Here is a 14,550-nt window from a genome sequence, read left to right on the forward strand (position 1 = left end):
GATTTTTGTAACGTTATTCTATAGATGGGTTAGGTTAGGTTAGGTCTGTTTTATGGCAATCCTGAAAAGTTACGCGTTTTTGAGAAAAACCAATTATGACTAACGAAAATTCGGACAAACAATACATTATGACTTAAAACTATTTGGGAAACAATAGAGACCCTTATTAATAATTTGGAAGTGTGTAGATTCGATTTTGTAGCAAAAGCTTTTTGTTTATTTCGGGATTTGTTGCATTTCTGTACTTTGTGAAATAAGGATTAAATAAATAGCTGATAAGTTTTTACTATTTTTATTTATTTAACAAATGTGCATAAAATAATAAGAATAAATTTAAATAGGACAGAGCATATTCGACTGTGTTTAGTCCATTTCCAATGTTTCCATATTGCGTCATTCCGATCAGTCAGAAAACTGAAACGACCATGACACAAAATAAAAATAAGAAAAAAGTAAATACTTACCTAAATAATTAACTTAATTATAATTTTCTATAATAATACAATGAAATTTAATTGAGCGTATTTATTTTAGAATGTAGACGCCATGTCCCATTTGGAGGAAAAAATATTCACTACACTGGCAACATTTAGAAGAAATGGCGGCTGACGAAAATTTGGATTTTTGTATTTACGATTATGTAAAAATATCACATTAATCTCGATACTTACGCGTGAAATGCAATATCAGGCGGTTTGTTTTTATTATATGATGTGTTGTGACACCCATTCATTGTACAAACAACCATCTTTCCTATAGTTTTTGAATTTTAAACGGGAGGTGTATACATACCGATTTGACTTTGAGTGCTGCGAGGGCCGTTCGAATACGATGATACGAGTGTGACGTGACGTCGCACTTGAAATGGCTTCACTGGGGGTGTACGAACTAGGAATCTATGCCTTATAAATCTATGGCGATATATTACAGCGCGATTCTAAAATCGTGTCGCAAAAATTAATATCGTGGTGCGCGCTTGGCCTATAATACCTTAAATGTATACTCCTTCAATTTGAATTTAGAACTCATTATTATTTTTTATTTGATTTTGTTTCTAGTTCTATGCCATATATATAGACTTTAATATTATTTAGAACTGCTAAAAAACAAGATCGGCTTACTTTAAATATTTCGTCAATTTTACCTTTGTTTCTAAAAACTGTGATATTTAACTGTCATATACTATTAACCCTTAATCAAATATCGGGAAATTATTTCCCACTTCATTCTAATTTACAAAATATTTTTTATCTTTTTAATGGCAGCACTCAGCGATACCAACCACACAGATTTAAAATCTTAGTAACATTTTGAATTTGAAAAATGGCAACACTTTTCTAATAGCCGCCATTTGTGACCATACGTCAAAGTCAATGTCAGTTGTTGTGATTTTTTTTGCAATTACGACAATTTTTTTAGTGTTTTGAGGTTAAGTGCGAAAAAAAATCTTGTAAGTGCATACACTGAATAGTATCATAAACTAGACTTATTTTCCCTGTGTTTTACTTGAAAGGAATTGTGATAACGATATGATTTAGCCAAGATTTTAAGGTTTTAGTAAGTGGGTAATTATTTCCCATTGTTTGTGCCTGAACGTACGATTTACAAAAAAATTGGTAGGTTTTATCAAGTGGGAAATTATTTCCCAGTGTTTGTTCTCCACCTACATTTTAATTGGATTCCAAAAATAAAAATATATGCCCGTTTGCCTGTTGCACAAACAAATCTGTGCCTGTTTTTGTTTTCTTTTTTCTTTTATTTATTTCTTTGATTTTTGAAGATAACGTTAAAGGCTCATACTTGAATTCCAAGCAACGCCGGGGGGAGCTACTAACTAGTAAAAAGTTCGTAACCGTATCGGACAATGGGAAACTATTTCCCACTTCATTCAAAATTTTGCTATTCCGTAACGGATAACGGGAAATTATTCCCCACCGCAAAACCCCCCTTTCCCCCCCACTAAAATTCTTTTTATATATTTATTCGTAATCTACGCACCCAATTTACCTAAAAACCAATCTTAGTTTTCAAAAATCTCATAAAAAGTGTTCCGTTTGATTAAGGGTTAATGTCTTCCAAAATTATTTTCTCGTAACAGGACTGAGGGGCTACCGCGAAAACCGAAATTCGCAATTTGCTGGGATCTTTCTCTTTTACTCCAATGAAGGCGTAATTAGAGTGACAGAGAAAAATGCTCGCAATTTGCGAACTTCTATTTTCGCGGTTATAGCCCTGAATCTTGTTGCTCACCGATCCGTTCAAAAATATACATAAGTACTGAATATAATTATATTATAATTATACAATTAATACAGAAATGTAATGGTACTTAATGAAAAGGAATATTGTGTATATTGTTTCGACGAATCAGATACTCTCAATAAAATCTATACATGAGGCCAAGCTGTTCATAAATATTAAATGACTTTATTATCTCTATACGCCTTACTAACTCTATGTGTCCTATTGTGGAAAAAAAAAACACAACGACAGTCAAGAACGGAATTCTTAATTTGAATTTTTCAGATTTTTGATATGCCTAGTCCATTGGTTGGAAAGCCCGTTCGAAATTGAAACCTATTTGCAATATAATAAGGTCGTATTTTGTAGATCTCTCTCATACTTATAGTAGGCTATCGAGATAAAATTAAATATCCCACAAAAATAAGCAAGCAGAATTAAACTTTGTGTCAAAGACATAAGTCATAAATTTCAATGCCAAAGTTTTAACTAAGGATGTTTCTCGCCTAATATGAATTGACCAGTGTAAGCATCAGTTAGCTAGCCCTAAGCAACCAAAGGTCAAGCTGCAGTTGAAAAACTAATAAAGATAAAGTTAAGCTGATAATTTTCCCGCCGTCTCCATGCTTCTTTAAGTTGGGTATTGACTGGTCAGCTGCCTGTTAGCTATAGTTTTCGCGAAAATCGCCAGGACAGAGGTGAAAATTTTTGTATGGAAACTTGCAACTTTAAATGCATTTTTTGACGAAACTATTGCAGTCTAAAATGAAGTCAAAATCAGTCCATCGACTCAATTTTTTGCAAGCTTTCTAATGGTACCCCACACGATTCTTACAAATGAAAAAAGTTTCAGCCTACCCCTCTCAACCCCCTAAATTTCCCCCTTTAATAAGAAATAAGCAGTTTTGAGTTATTCACAATATGAGTGGTGGTAATTGCTATAACTGTTCCAAATTTTAGGTATCTATGTCAAACGGTCTCTGAGAAAAACGTATTTAACTGATTTGCAAGACCGAAGTGATCCCATAAGTGTTCCGTAAACAAAGTTTTGTACGGAACACTAAAAACAAAAAACGCGCTAACCGAAGACGAAAAACAACTTGTTCCAAATTTGGAACACTTACCTATTATTAGTAGCCACTAACCACAAATACATACTGTTCGCAACCGCGCGGAGTCCGGTTATATACCTGATCTAATTTGGTATAATATACAATAATATGTATGTATGGAAATGTAAATAACGAAAAAACCATTTGGCATTAAAAAAAATATTTTTAATAAATTGATAAATTTTTAGGTTAAGTAGGTATATGGAGACACCTGTCACCGTAACCATCGAGTTTGAAAAATACTATTAATACCTAGAAAAATACTTTTATAATTAAACGAACAACATCATCATAAATAAATTATTTTAAATGAAATGCCTGGAAACAGTTGCGGTCTTTGTTTAAGCAAAAATAACAAACACATTTGCCGCAATATATATGAGACTTCAAGCTACAATGCTTGCACCTTTGCCTATCGTTTCCCCAAACTGGCCAATGGCCTACGCCGTCTTCTGCAACCTCTCTTGGAGGCATGTCTACTTGCCGTCTTCTAGGTTTTTTTACATTTTCCATTCCAGAAACAGTTGCCCTCTTACGAGTTGATGGTGTAAACATTTGGGACGATTCTTGCATTAGCACATCTGCGATGTACAATTTAAAATCCAGCAATGCCATGTATGTCTGATCATTTTTCTGTTTCATCACTCGACGCCATAATATCCAGCTGTTTACACACGTCAAATCAATCAGATGGAAAAAAAAGCGACCTGATGTTTTTACTTTGGTGGGTATCGTCTGTTCGTCGACTGCCAAATACTCTTCTTTAGGCAATTTTCGTAGACGATCTTTTAATATTTCTATTAGAGGTCTTATTTTTTGGAGTTTATCGTAATTCGTGTCTCCAGCTTTGTGTTTAGTTTTATCAAAAAAGTGCAAGAATCTTTTTATTTCCTCAAATTTGTTACATGTTAAAGATGATGCCACTTTTTCGATATATGTCCCTTTCTTCCAGTAAAGCCGCGTTGACGGAAGTTGCACTACAGACATATAAATAATGATTCCTAAAAATTTGCGGATATCGTCACAAGTAATCGTATTAGCTTTTTCAGGCTGGATTTGTTCAGCATATGAGTTGCTGTCTTCTTCCATTAGGTTCATTGCTGCCGTTGGAAAAAGATATTTGAAAAAATCCATTGGTGTTTTTAATAACATAATTTCCTCTGGCAAATCTTCACAGCCCAAAAACGCAACCTTTTGGCTATCACAATCAATTGACTTTTCGGCCCAAATCAATTTAGTCTTCTTCTGCTTCTTGTTTCTTACTGCGCCTTTAGGTTCTCTTTCTTTGGAGTGTCCTTCATTGCTGCTAGTTTCTGTTTCTTCTTCCAAATATATTCCTTCAAAAGTATTGTCATCTTCATCAGTAAGCTCATACTCGGGGTCTTCAACTTCGATTTCAGTTTTAGAGGGTAATTTATATTCATCATCATCATCTGACAGCTGCTCTTCTTCACTTTCATCAGGAATCGAAGTAAAAGTTCGCCTACGCGTTTTCATGCGACCTGCAAATGAAACAAGTATATTTATTTTTAAAGAGCTATAGACTATTTGTTGGTGTCTCAGAGGTTCGTGAGGTACGACTCTCTCTTGTCACACTACACGTTTGCAGGTTCCAAAAAGCAAAGACTGCATTTATAGATAGCTTAAAAGATAGATAATGGCACCAATACTTTTGTCCAAAAAGTATTAAAAGGTAAGTTAAGAGAGATTAAAAAAAACTGTTGTTTTGAGCTCAATGAATATACTACTATATTTTTTTTCAGACTGTAGCCTACAACATTTCTTATAACCTACTTTTATAGTTAAAACTAGGTTTAATAAACAAGGAGGCTGCTCGGACAGCTTAACTACGTCGTAAAGGAAAATATTACTCGTTCCACTCGTATCTAGAACTATCGTGATATTCGGATATAGAATAGAATAGAATAGGATAGATTTATTCGTAAGCACAAACAATCGGAACAGTACATAGTATAAAAGAAAACACAAAATAAGATTAAAGTGCCACGAAATGGCCCCATCTCAGCATGTTGCTGGTGTCTTCCAGCGCTGATCTTCCGATGAGACCATCAAGTGAGAAGAATCACGGAAGGTAACAAACAAGAAGAAAAAAGACAGAAATAACATACAGTATATCTATTTGCAAATCAACTGCATTTGCATTACTGTTGCGACATTGCGGCGTTCGCATCGCTGTTTCTGTAAAATTTTTTGATAAAATGAGTGACGAATTTAGCGTTTTAATTGCGACAGAAATGTGGTAGCAAACGTCACTCATGTTATGGTCACTTAACTAAATAAAATATTATCTTTCAGGTTCAAAGTCCATTTGTATTTGTACCTAACTGGTTTTCCTGTTTAGCGACCTTTTGTGGGTAACGTAATTATATTTTTAGCGACAGTAGACTTAAACACAACTGCGAAGGTATGTCTGTACCTACTGTAGATTGTAAGTCCAGGTTAGCCCAGAAATACGTACCCAACAAAAATTTAGTTAGTTGGTATTTAGGGAGTTAGTATATGTAGATCAATTTAAAAAGCTATATATGGAACTGTATCTGGTTACGGTGGGGTGTGTAGTTACAGTTACATATATTAAGAGATTAGGTTATTGCATATAACGGAATCTCTTAATACGTATATGTAATGTAATTATAATAGTATATAACTACAAGTTATCACTTATCTGCATACTGTTACATGCTCAAGGACGAATGCAGTATTAAGCCAGTAAAGCGCGAAAATTAGCACGGAGATCCCTTTTGTTTTAAAATATAAACCAACACAGTTAGTGGTACTGTGACAACACCATTTACAACTGATTACGTGTTGTAATTAGTGTAAATGGCACTGTTAATACTTTCTAACAGTTAATTCGAACATCGTCGGCGAGTGGAATATCTTGGCAGCTTTATTCTGGAGGCATTTGTTCACCTCACGCTTTTCCGCCATTTACCAGATGTGCTTATCGTCACCGTCGATTCATGGTTCCGTATTCCTGCTCGTGCGCTCGCGTCAGCTTTCATAACGACTCCGCCTCTCTATACTTGCCCTGTTCGAGATAGCATGAAGCGAGGTTGTTCTTAGTCTTGGCGTAGTTAGGGTCGTCGGTGCCGAGTTCGCTTCCGTATATCTCCAAAGCGCGCTGGTAAGACTGTTCCGCTTCTTCATATTTTTTCTGTTTCTGGCAGAGCAGAGCAACATAGTTGAGCTGCTTGGCGATGTCGACGTGTTCGCGGCCCAGCACGGTCTCGCAGATGCGGAGAGCACGTTTGCACAGAAGTTCACCCTCACTGTACTTTCCTCCTTTTCCATAAAGAACAGCCAGGTTGTTAAGTGTAGCGGCAACGGCGGGATGGTTCTCACCGAGCGTCTTCTTACGGATGGAGAGTGCATCGATCAATAGGTGCGCAGCCTCCTTGTACTTGTTCTGGCCTCTGTAGACCGCCGCCAGTAAGTTCATCATGGTGGCCACATCCGGGTGGTCATGTCCGTAGGTCTCTTCCAAATCCTCTAACGCCTGTTTGCACAGCGGCATGGCGACCTCGTACCGTCCCTGCGAGGTGCATTGGTTGATGAGTTTGTAGAGAATAACGAGTCGCGCCGGGATTTCGCAGCCGGCGGGCACTTGTTGCCCGATTTGTGATGGCGGGGTTGGGGACATCGACTTGTCGTTGCGATTGTCATCGAGGTCGTCATCCGGCAACAGATCGACCACGGGGTAATCGCGGTTGCTTTCTGATTGGCCGCTGTGACTGAACTCTAACTCTTCCATCACGTCGTCGTCGCTTTCGTATTTAAATATTATGAGGTCCAAATGCTCGTTGTCTTCGTCCAGTTGTGCGACCCGTTGCCCTGAATATAAAGTATATCAATTAATGGCAATGTGGCAACACCATTTAGTGATTAATTTACGTGTTGTTCCTAATTGTGTCTGGATTTGTTAGAATTGTCTCGATGAGTACCGAAGTTTGTATCATTTTTTTTGTCCTGAGTAGTAGAACATATATTTTTAGAGTAATTGGGCTTTTTAGCCCAATTGTTGTTACCTTTTGGTAAAAACCCGCGAAATGGCTATTTCTCCCGTCACAAGTTTCGCACGACGCACGATATTTTTTGTTTTTTTTTTCTAATTGCCTGGCGTTAGACCCCCTTCTAATAGCGTCTAGACTGTAGTACCCTTACCATAAGTATACCGCGACAAAGGTTAATAAAGACGTTTTCTACAAGGATTTTCACAGTGACGTTGACAGCCGGCATCATGGGCGGGACAGCAATATGTAATTATGGGCGTGCAATACATAGAGATAGCAACAGGCGGGTCAATGTACGAAAAATCCTTGTGGATAGCGTCTTCTCTTTACTGTCACTAGCGACGTTTGTAAAAACCGTACCTAAATACAATAAATCCGATGAAAATAAACTGAAACGTATTAAATATGGGGCATTATCTATGAAAAGGGACCTTATTATCGCCACACAGCGGTAGCGTCGCGCGGCATTGTAAGTATTTATATCGGAGCATCGTTAATGATGGCGTAAGCGCCATCGACAATAAGGTTCCCTTTTCATAGAAAACGTCACATACAGTCATTGAAGGTAAAGCGTTTTGAACTGAAATAGATGGCCTATAATAGACAATTACAAAAAAGTCACAAACCACACGATGTCCTTCGATATAGTAAGGATTTTATACGAGTATATCTTCTGTTTACCGGGGTTTTAATTAGTCTTATCTGAAGATTAACGATTGATAATGAATCTACGTAGTTAGGTCCAAAGTGCAGCGATAGATTAATGAATGATACGGTATTAATACTTACTTGTCTCTCGTCTAAATAAAGACTGGCGTTATTCATAAACGTCTGCCATCTCTAACTTGCATATTTGAGCGACAGGATAAATATTACGAAATTGAATTTCGTGTTTCGCGGTAGACCTTTGACATTTTGAAATTACAGTTGCTTTGAAAGAGACAACATTAGACAAAGGTTTTCTAAGTTTTATGAAAGAGCCGTTGCATTTTAGAGTAAAAAGTAGACATCAAGAGAAAACATTTATTTTCACACAAACACTAGATTTTGGTATTTACGTTCACGACAATTCAAACTACACTAAGATCTCGTCCATGAGCTAGTGAAATTAACCATTAACTTTCATCTTCCTTCTTTACTCTCCTCCCCCCTCTTTTACATTTAATAAGTTCCAGGCAAAGACTTAACCTGTCACTATGTCGCTGGAAAAAGCTTTCCAACCATGTACTACTGGGTGCTTTTCCTCCGAAAGCCTTTTCACAGGCATGGCGATTTAGATAGTCTTGTACTATGTGATGTACGTCTAGTTTTGAGTGAATTTCGCCGCCGTCCCAAGCCGCGGTGATGGTGTCAACAATCCTATCTTCTACGCCAGCGGGAAGTTTGGTCAGACGCCCAGGCGAATTAGTGTGCTTTTGCCATAATTTGTTTGATAAAGTTCTTCGTGGTATCTTAAATAGCTTCTCGGCTTCCCTTTGCGTCATCTCATTGCTTTTTATTGCTGCTAGAGCTCTAGATAATGTTTCTGGAGAATATGCTTTGTAACTTCTAGGTGGACGTCCCTTGCGACACCGTTTTATTTTACTACCTGAAAATAACCCTGTATAAATTAAAAACCAGATATAATGAAAGACCGGATATATTAACATAATATATACTGCCAGTGCGAGCTAAGCGCTAGGATACGGGCGTAGGTTTTAGCAAAAAGCGCTAACCTAACTAGCGGAACGGTTGCAGTGAATGTGTTGAAAGTCACTTTCCGTGCCAGGTAAATGGTTTAGAAAAAAACAATCAATATCTTGTTGTTATTTTGAAAGGATATTTTAGCCACTCAATTTTTCTTTTTTCACTTTCCTACTTTTTAAACACACGATTAACTTATCCCTATGGCGATGCAAAAAGCCTTCCAACCAATCTTTTCCGGGAGGTTTTCCTACAAATGTGTTTTCAAAGGGATTAAGGTTTAAATATTCTAAAGCATTGCGATGTACATCTGTCTTAGAACGTATTCCTCCAGAAGCCCAAGCCTCGTTGATAAAGTTAACAATTTTATCTTCTACGCTAGACGAGAGTATGGTCTGACGTCCAACTGGATTAGTGTGCTTTTGCAATAATTTGTTTGACAAAGTTCTTCTTGGGATCTTAAATAGTTCCGCAGCATCTCTTTGGGTCATCTCATTGTTTCTTATTGCTGCTAAAGCTCTAGATAGTGTTTCAGAAGAATAGGCTTTATAATTTTTAACTTGCCGGAGCCTGCGATTTTTTCTTATTGTACCGTCTGAAAAAATATTCCCATTAAATTTACCACAAGTAACTACTTACTACAACATTATTTATTTGTATTATTAGCTCAAATGAAACCTAGATAATTGTAAGTACATTTACAAAAGCATTACGCAAATAATGAAAAAATAGATACCTTAGGTACTCCGTTAATATATATGTAGGTTGGTTCATATAGGACTACCTATTCAAAAGCTTCTGTTTAAATAATAATAATACCTAATAATTTCACGAATCAGCTTTGAATTTATTGAAAGGATAATACTAATCTAAACTGTAAGTCACAAGATATATTTTATTTTATAAATGCTTTAAGAGATGAAGACGAACATTTTATTTATCGTCCTTTTTTAATATTAATTCCAGGCACCGACATAACTTATCTCTATGGCGATATATAAAGTCGTCCAGACAAACTGTTCCGGGAGGCGTTAGTCTTAAATCATATTCACTGATCCAAAATCCCAGGCAGCGTCGATGTAATTAACAATTCTGTATTCTACGTCAAGAAACCAATAAGTATCCGATTTTATTTTTAACAGCCTTACGTTTATAAAAAATATAATCTACTAGTCCTGGTTTTAAGGCAATTACTGGTTCTTGTATTTTAGCCGACGTCTTTTTCTTTTCTTAATTTTTTCATATTTTATGACTTCCAAGCACAAACTTAACTTGTCTCTATGGCGATGTAAAAAGCCATCCAGCCAGTCTTTTCCGGGAGATTTTTCTCCGAAGCCATTTTCGTCAATATGAAGGCTTAAATACTCCAGAACGTTGCGGTATATTTCTGCTTTCGAGCGTATTCTACCAGAATCCCACGCCATGTTGATGAAGTCAACAATTCTGTTTTCTACGACAGCAGACAGGGTGGTGGGTCGCCCTGGCGGATTCTGCTGCTTTTGCGATAGTTTGTTTTTTAACGTACTTCTCGGAATCTTAAACCGTTTCTCGGCGTCTCTTTGGGTCATCTCTTTATTTCTTATTGCTGCTAAAGCTCTAGATAATGTTTCAGAAGAATAGGCCCTGTAATTCCTAACTGGGCAATACTTGCTAATTCTATTTGGATCGGCTGAAAATAAATCACCTACTTGATTTAAAAGTTTCATTTTAATTAATTATGAAAACTACAGCTACGGGGGTTCTAGAAATAATTTCGCCTAATTCTACTTACCGAATGCTAGGTTAATTAAAAACATTCTAACTTTGATAGGAATTTATTTATGTTAGTATTTTTTGTCAGCTGTGGCAAAATTTGTTTATTTTATGCACTATAACAATATATTCAAAGGTTCTCTAAATCTATAACTTAACCAGGATCCTGTTCAGGAATCAGAAACATCTAAACAACAGAAAGTTATCTAAGTTAATTTCATCTGTCCTCATTTTTTTCTTCCTTCACTTTCCTGCCTCTATTACTTTTTAGGGTTTCCAAGCACAGCTTTAACTTGTCCCTGTGGCGATATATAAAATGTTTCAACCATGCTTCTCCTGGCGGTTTACCGTCGAAAAAACTTTCACAGTTAAACAGGCTTATGTACTCGAGAACTTTTCGACGTAAGTCTGATTTACATGTTATTTCTCCACAGTCTCGCGCCATGATGATAAAGTTGGTTATTTTGTTCTCAACGTCAGCAGGTATTTTCGGTTTTCGTCCCGGCATGCTAGTGTGTTTTTGAGCTAATTTATTAAGTAAAGTTTTTCTTGGGATTTTATAGAGGGCTGCCGCGGCGGACACTGTTAGCTCCTTGCTTCTCAGAGCCTTTAAAGCTAGAGCTAGAGATTCTGGAGAATAGGCTCTGTACGGCCTAGTTTCGGGCCGCCTGCGATTCCCGCGTGGTAATGTACCGTCTGAAAATAAATATTTTACATCATCATCATCATTCATCATTTCAGCCTATATACGTCCCACTGCTGAGCACAGGCCTCCTCTCATGCGCGAGAGGGCTTGGGCTATAGTCCCCACGCTAGCCCAATGCGGATTGGGGACTTCACATACACCTTTGAATTTCTTCGCAGATGTATGCAGGTTTCCTCACGATGTTTTCCTTCACCGAAAAGCTAGTGGTAAATATCAAATGATATTTCGTACATAAGTTCCGAAAAACTCATTGGTACGAGCCGGGATTTGAACCCGCGACCTCCGGATTCAAAAGTCGGACGTCATATCCACTCGGCCACCACTGCTTCAATATTTTACAGCTCATGAAAAACTATATATAAATGTCTACAGACTACGGTATAAATAAATAAAAAAACAACTACATGAAACTGAAGCCACTTGCGTATCTGGTCTTTAATTTTGTAATTTAAATCAAGTTTAGGTTATGAAACATGAAACTATAATACATATAACATAATAAATGTAATCTTATATGAAAAATAACGATACTAAATGTCTCGCTTCTTTAATATCTTATCAAGAATTCGGCTAACAGGAGAATAATTTACTTACATCGAGACGTAAATCTAAAAACATTTTAACAGGCATTTTTTGCACGTTTTACTCTTTCGAAGAAACCTAACTTATCGTTATGGCGTCGCAGAAAATTTTGCAACCACCGATGACCCGGAAGCTTTCCTCCAAACACATGTTTGCCGTTATTCAGATCATACTCAGCAACTCTGCGTCTAATGTCCGCTTTTGAAGATATTTTGCAGTCTCTGGTCATAATGTAGTTCACGATTTTGGTTTCCATGTCAGCAGGTATTTTCGTCGGCCCTCCATTTGGTCTTGGGTGTTTTTGATGCAGTTTGTCTATTATAGTTCGCCTGGGCACTTTATATTTTTTCTCAGCTTCATATGAGCTCAGTTCCTTGGCTTTTACTGCGAGTACGGCTTTTGCTAGAGTTTCAGAAGAATAGGGTTTATATTTATAGGTCCTTGTTGTAGCTCCTTTGCGACTTTGACGTTGCTTACTTGCGCGACCTTAAAAAAGTGTTACGATTTGAGTTAAATACCTAAAACGCACATAGCCAACATATCTTGTTATTTAGATAGTAGACATACGACGTATTACAGGTAACAATTTTCAATTTTTTTGTAAGTAGCTATAGTCTGGGAGAGGACATTAACTTCTGTAACACAGGTCACCGTGGTGCCCCCTTCACCCTTACATCTTGGAACCTAAACAGTCTCGCATTGTACGGTTTAAGAATTTCCTCCCGTGCAACCTCCGACTGTGAAATTAGCTCCCTGCTGAGGTTTTCTCGAGGGACTACAGAGTGCCTACCGCGAACCACGTTTTGCGTTGTCATACTTACGTAAGAATTTACAAGTGCGACAGAGAGGCAACACGTCGAACGTGGTTCGCGGTATTAGGCCCTCCGTTTTCTTGAAACAACTTTCTACCTACTATCTGGGAGCAAACACTCGGACGGACAGACAGACAAACGGGTATGGCGAAACTAAGGGTTCCTAATTGACTACGGAATCGGACTCGCGCACGAAGGGTTCTGTACCATGTTCTGTACTATTACGCAAAAATGGCAAAAAAATCACGTTGTATGGGAACCCCACTTAAATATTTATTTTATTCTGTTTTTAGTATTTGTATAGCGTCAACAGAAATATATCTAAGAAAATTTCAACTAGCTATCACGGTTCATGAGATACAGCCTGGTGACAGAGAGACAAACAGTGGAGTCTTAGTAGTTAGTTATTTTACTCTTTGGGTACAGACCCCTAAAAAGGAGTGTAGGTCCTTACAGGTTTGAGCTGCAGACGTCCATAGGCTGCGGTGATCACTTACCATCAGGCGAAACTATATAGTAGTATGCTTGTTTGCCGCCGGCGGCGACGTACCTACTACCTAGCATAAAAAAAAACTCCGACCTGCGTTGCGCTTTAAAACAATAATGAGGGTAGGTAATTACGTATCACCGGGATTCGAACCCAGGACCATCGACTTCACAGGCAGGGTCACTACCCACTAGGCTAAACCGGTCGTCACCTTGCACCTGAATGCAGATATTCGAGTTTGTTTTTGACCTTAATTGGGAGATTTTGGACCTACCTAAATATAGTTGGGTTTTACTATATCGATCTGGCAATCTTGTGAATCGCCATCTTAGCGTTTTCCTGGCTGCATCAGGAGCCCAGCAACCGCTTTGGTATTAATCAAATCATATTCCAAGAATAGCACAAGAACTAAAACGACTGGATGATCTCTCAGGATGTTTTTCTGTACCGAAATATGAATGAAATGACTCCTTATTTAATAGGCAAAAAGGTTGCCATATAAAAAAAAAATTCCATTCCGTAGTAATTTAAATTATTTTCCAGACACATCACAACTGCCTTTGCCATGGTAGATCTTGGTATAACTCTACCTGTGTGTACCTACGCCTCTTCTTTGAAGTATTGCACTTAAGTCAATCAAGTGTAGGTTAGTTAATAAATTTTCACCAGTTGCTTTTCCATTATATATTTTTATGAGGCCTTAGTGTCCTCTTGCTGGGCAAAGGCCCCCTTTTTTTCTTCAACGTATCGTAATTCCCTATGGGGATAGGTGTTTTTTGTTGAGAAAAAACGTGAGAAAACCTGACTAACCCTAATAAAATAAGTCTATATATACACTGGCAAGCCAACTTAATCAGTAGACAAAGGCGCAAAAATCAAATACCTTAATAAAATTTGTTAGAAAGGTCCATGTTCCTAATATATTTTTCAGTTATGCTGCTTTTTTTCTACTGGAAAAATCGGCTTTACTGAGTCTAGTTTCCATTATCTATATCTATGGGATGGAAGGTCAAACTGCAGTGTAATTATCGTAAAAACCATTGAATAGGTACGCCAATTTTAGGGATAAGGTGCCACTGTCAATAGCGGACCTATGGTTCTTTTATATGTTAGGTAAAGTTAACAAAAAAAACAAATATGA

General features: G+C 37.3%; 1 protein-coding gene across 1 annotated transcript; it reads right to left on the reverse strand.

Annotated features, from left to right (window-relative positions):
* Positions 1-5,195: 5,195 nt before the first annotated feature.
* On the reverse strand, positions 5,196-10,638 carry LOC134672330 (kinesin light chain-like). The gene is made up of 2 exons (XM_063530229.1): positions 10,338-10,638; positions 5,196-7,208 (listed from the first exon to the last, which is right to left on the reverse strand). The coding sequence occupies exons 1-2, from the start codon at positions 10,636-10,638 to the stop codon at positions 6,376-6,378; spliced, it is 1,134 nt and encodes a 377-aa protein (XP_063386299.1). The 3' UTR covers positions 5,196-6,375.
* Positions 10,639-14,550: the final 3,912 nt, after the last annotated feature.

This window comes from Cydia fagiglandana, chromosome 2 (assembly GCF_963556715.1).
Source record: "Cydia fagiglandana chromosome 2, ilCydFagi1.1, whole genome shotgun sequence".
Lineage (NCBI taxonomy): Eukaryota > Metazoa > Arthropoda > Insecta > Lepidoptera > Tortricidae > Cydia > Cydia fagiglandana.

Coding starts and splice junctions, on each gene's coding strand:
- LOC134672330 (XM_063530229.1), bottom strand. CDS start 10,638: ATGACCCAAAGAGACGCCGAGAAACGGTTTAAGATTCCGAGAAGTACG. Junction 7,209..10,337: donor TCGCCATAGAGACAAGTTAA/GTTTGTGCTTGG, acceptor CTTTATATTCAG/GGCAACGGGTCGCACAACTG.